Below are 2,610 nucleotides of genomic sequence, written 5' to 3'. Positions count from 1 at the left end.
GCTCGCCTCTCACTGCTTCTGTGCCAGTTTGCCATAACCCCCTCTTCCAGCATCATAGTCCTGCCGATATTCATCTCGAACCTTAATGGGAGAGAACACAAAGCTGTAGCTGAGAGGAGCCGGTGCAGTGAATATGCCTCCCACGACCACCCAAGAGCCAAACCTCCTCACACCAGGTGAGTGTTCCAACAGGACATACGTGGCAGGCTTTTTTTTTTTTTTAATTTTATTGCTTTATTTGTGTGTGTGTGTGTGTGTGTGTGTGTGTGGCCAGCTCAGCCCACCAGGGGGCGGGGCTGGCTGGCAGGTGGTGCTGGGGATCGAACTGCGGTCCCTGTGCTTTGCTGAGCTTGTTCTAAGTAGGTGCTTTAGACCACTGAGCCATCTCTGCTATAGCCCTGGCAGGCTCTTTAAGTCATGCCAGGATAAACTCCTGCCAGCAGCAAACACCCAGCTATAGCAGAGACTCAGCTAACGGTTCCCTGTAGAAATATACACAGCATACTGTCTGGTTTCAAATACAGGTCCTTAAACCAATGAGTGATTTTTCACTGCAGTTAGAGGCAAAAAGTGAGCCAGTAACTACAACTGACAGAACACCTCAGAAGACCACTTCCCCAGGGGCCCTCCTGCACACCTGGCCTCCAGAGCGCCCGCGGCCATGCTGCCGGCCCTCCTTGAAGCCGGCATCCCAGTCTGTGCGGATGATCCTGTCATCCAGGCGAGTCCCGTTGATGAAACGCATGGCATTTTCTGCATCAGGTCGTGAATAGTATCTTAAGTGTTAGCATTAAGAAATAACAGCATTGCTCCAGAAGTTTTGGAAATGTGAGGCAACATCTAAGGGAAGTTGAACTGTTAAGAAGTGCTGTTTGATCCAATAAACAAAAGCTAATACAACGTGGTGCAGTTCGAGCCAACTTGGCCTGCAGAAACTTCAGAGAAAAGCTTGCACTTCCCAGGGCTGCACTGCCAGGGCTTTCCTGGGTCCCCCAGCTAATAATTGGTGCCACTGCCTTTTTCTTTCCTCAGTGCTGGAGACTGAGACCAGGGCCTTGTATGTGCTAGACGAGCAAATTTAACGAGCTCTATCTCCTGCTCTGTCTCCATATTTTGACTTGTAAAATACAAAATAGGTTTAGGCTTAGAGTACAAACTATACACTTCTTAGCCAAGAAACAATGACATTCAAAGTGGCGATCGTATACTCAAGAGCAACCACAGACATCCCAGTTAGCAGTCCCTAAATGTAGGAGGCTAAGGCAGGACAAATACAAGTTCAAGTCTTGCCTGTGCAATTTAGTGACTTAGACCCTAAAAAATAAAAAGGTTGGCAGTAGCTCAGTGTGAAAGGCCTGGGTTCAATCCCCAGCACTGTAAAAATGCATATATACACAACAGTTTTGTCTTTTACCTATAAAATCAGTCTGTATACAGCTACATAATACAATACTTTACAGCATTAAAAAAAAAAAAAAAAGGCAGACCTGTATTGCTGGCATAGAAAAAACTACAAGACAGGTTAATGAAAAACACTGCCATACATCTACAGGATTATGTTGGGAAAGACTCCAAGACACCGGTGACTCTGAGAAAGTATTTAAGGGTTCAAAGTGCTAGGGAGACTTATTTTCCTATCTTCTTTGGGCTCTTACCACTGGGTGCTAGACATCAAACCCCAGACCTCATTTACTCTAAGCAAGCACTCTACCCTGAGCTACCCCATATATTTTTTTGTTTTTTGAGACAGTATCTTACAATGTAGCCCAGGCTGGCCTTGAACTTACTTCATCATCCTGCCTCAGCCTCTGACTCCCAAGTACTGAGATTACAGATGTATGCTACCACACCTGGCTACTAAAAGTACAGAATCTTGACATTTTTCTTTTTTTTAATTCGGTACAGGGTCTCACTATGCAGCTCACACTTGTGATCTTGTTTTCAGCCTCTCCAGCACTAGGATTATAGGCGTGCACCACCATGCCATCTCAGTGACTTGCTCAGGCTGCCCAGGGGTGGGGCTGGAGCGGCATATGGTGCCAGGGATTGAACTCTAATCCCTGTGCTTAAGCAGGCAGTTGGTCTACTGAGCTATCTCACTGGCCCTTTGACATTTTTCTTAAGGCCCAACTTTGAACAAAACATGAATTTCAGCCAGGCATGGTGGTGGATGCCTATAATTCCAGCACTCATGAAGCTGGGGCAGGAAGATCATTGTAAATTCAAGGCCAGCCTGGGCTATACAGTCAGCTTAAGACTGTCTCAAAAAACAAAACGAGGGCAGGGAGATGGCTCAGTAGAACAAGTGCTTCCCTGACAAGCACAAGGGCCTGAGCTCAATCCCCGGTTCCACCAAAAAAAAAAAAAAAAAAAAACCAAGAAAACTAAAAAACATGAATTTTAGAAAAAATGTAGGTACTTCCAGCTTTTAATGACACTAGGGTATGTACAGAGAGGAAGAAACAAAGACATTAATAAGCTATATTCTCTTTTTTCAAAACCAGGCAATTAAGTATCCTCTACTTTACACTTAGAAAGGATACTCCACAAAGCAGAAACCACACGCTGTTTTCTTCATTTTATCCAAACCCATAATTATCTTCTTTATGT

The 2,610-nt window shown here is 44.9% G+C and overlaps 1 protein-coding gene across 1 annotated transcript in view; it reads right to left on the bottom strand.

Moving 5' to 3' along the window:
* Positions 1–2,610, bottom strand: part of Ncbp2 (nuclear cap binding protein subunit 2) — a 27,280-nt gene that overhangs the window by 22,427 nt on the left and 2,243 nt on the right. The window contains exons 3-4 of the mRNA XM_012517656.2: positions 638–759; positions 7–81 (exon numbers count right to left, since the gene is read on the bottom strand). Coding sequence (XP_012373110.1) covers positions 10–81; positions 638–759 — 194 coding nt within the window. The 3' untranslated portion in view covers positions 7–9. The remainder of the gene's footprint in view (positions 1–6; positions 82–637; positions 760–2,610) is intronic.

The sequence above is a fragment of the Octodon degus genome, unplaced genomic scaffold (genome assembly GCF_000260255.1).
Source record: "Octodon degus isolate 3935 unplaced genomic scaffold, OctDeg1.0 scaffold00203, whole genome shotgun sequence".
Lineage (NCBI taxonomy): Eukaryota > Metazoa > Chordata > Mammalia > Rodentia > Octodontidae > Octodon > Octodon degus.
This window is presented reverse-complemented; position numbering and strand designations above follow the sequence as displayed.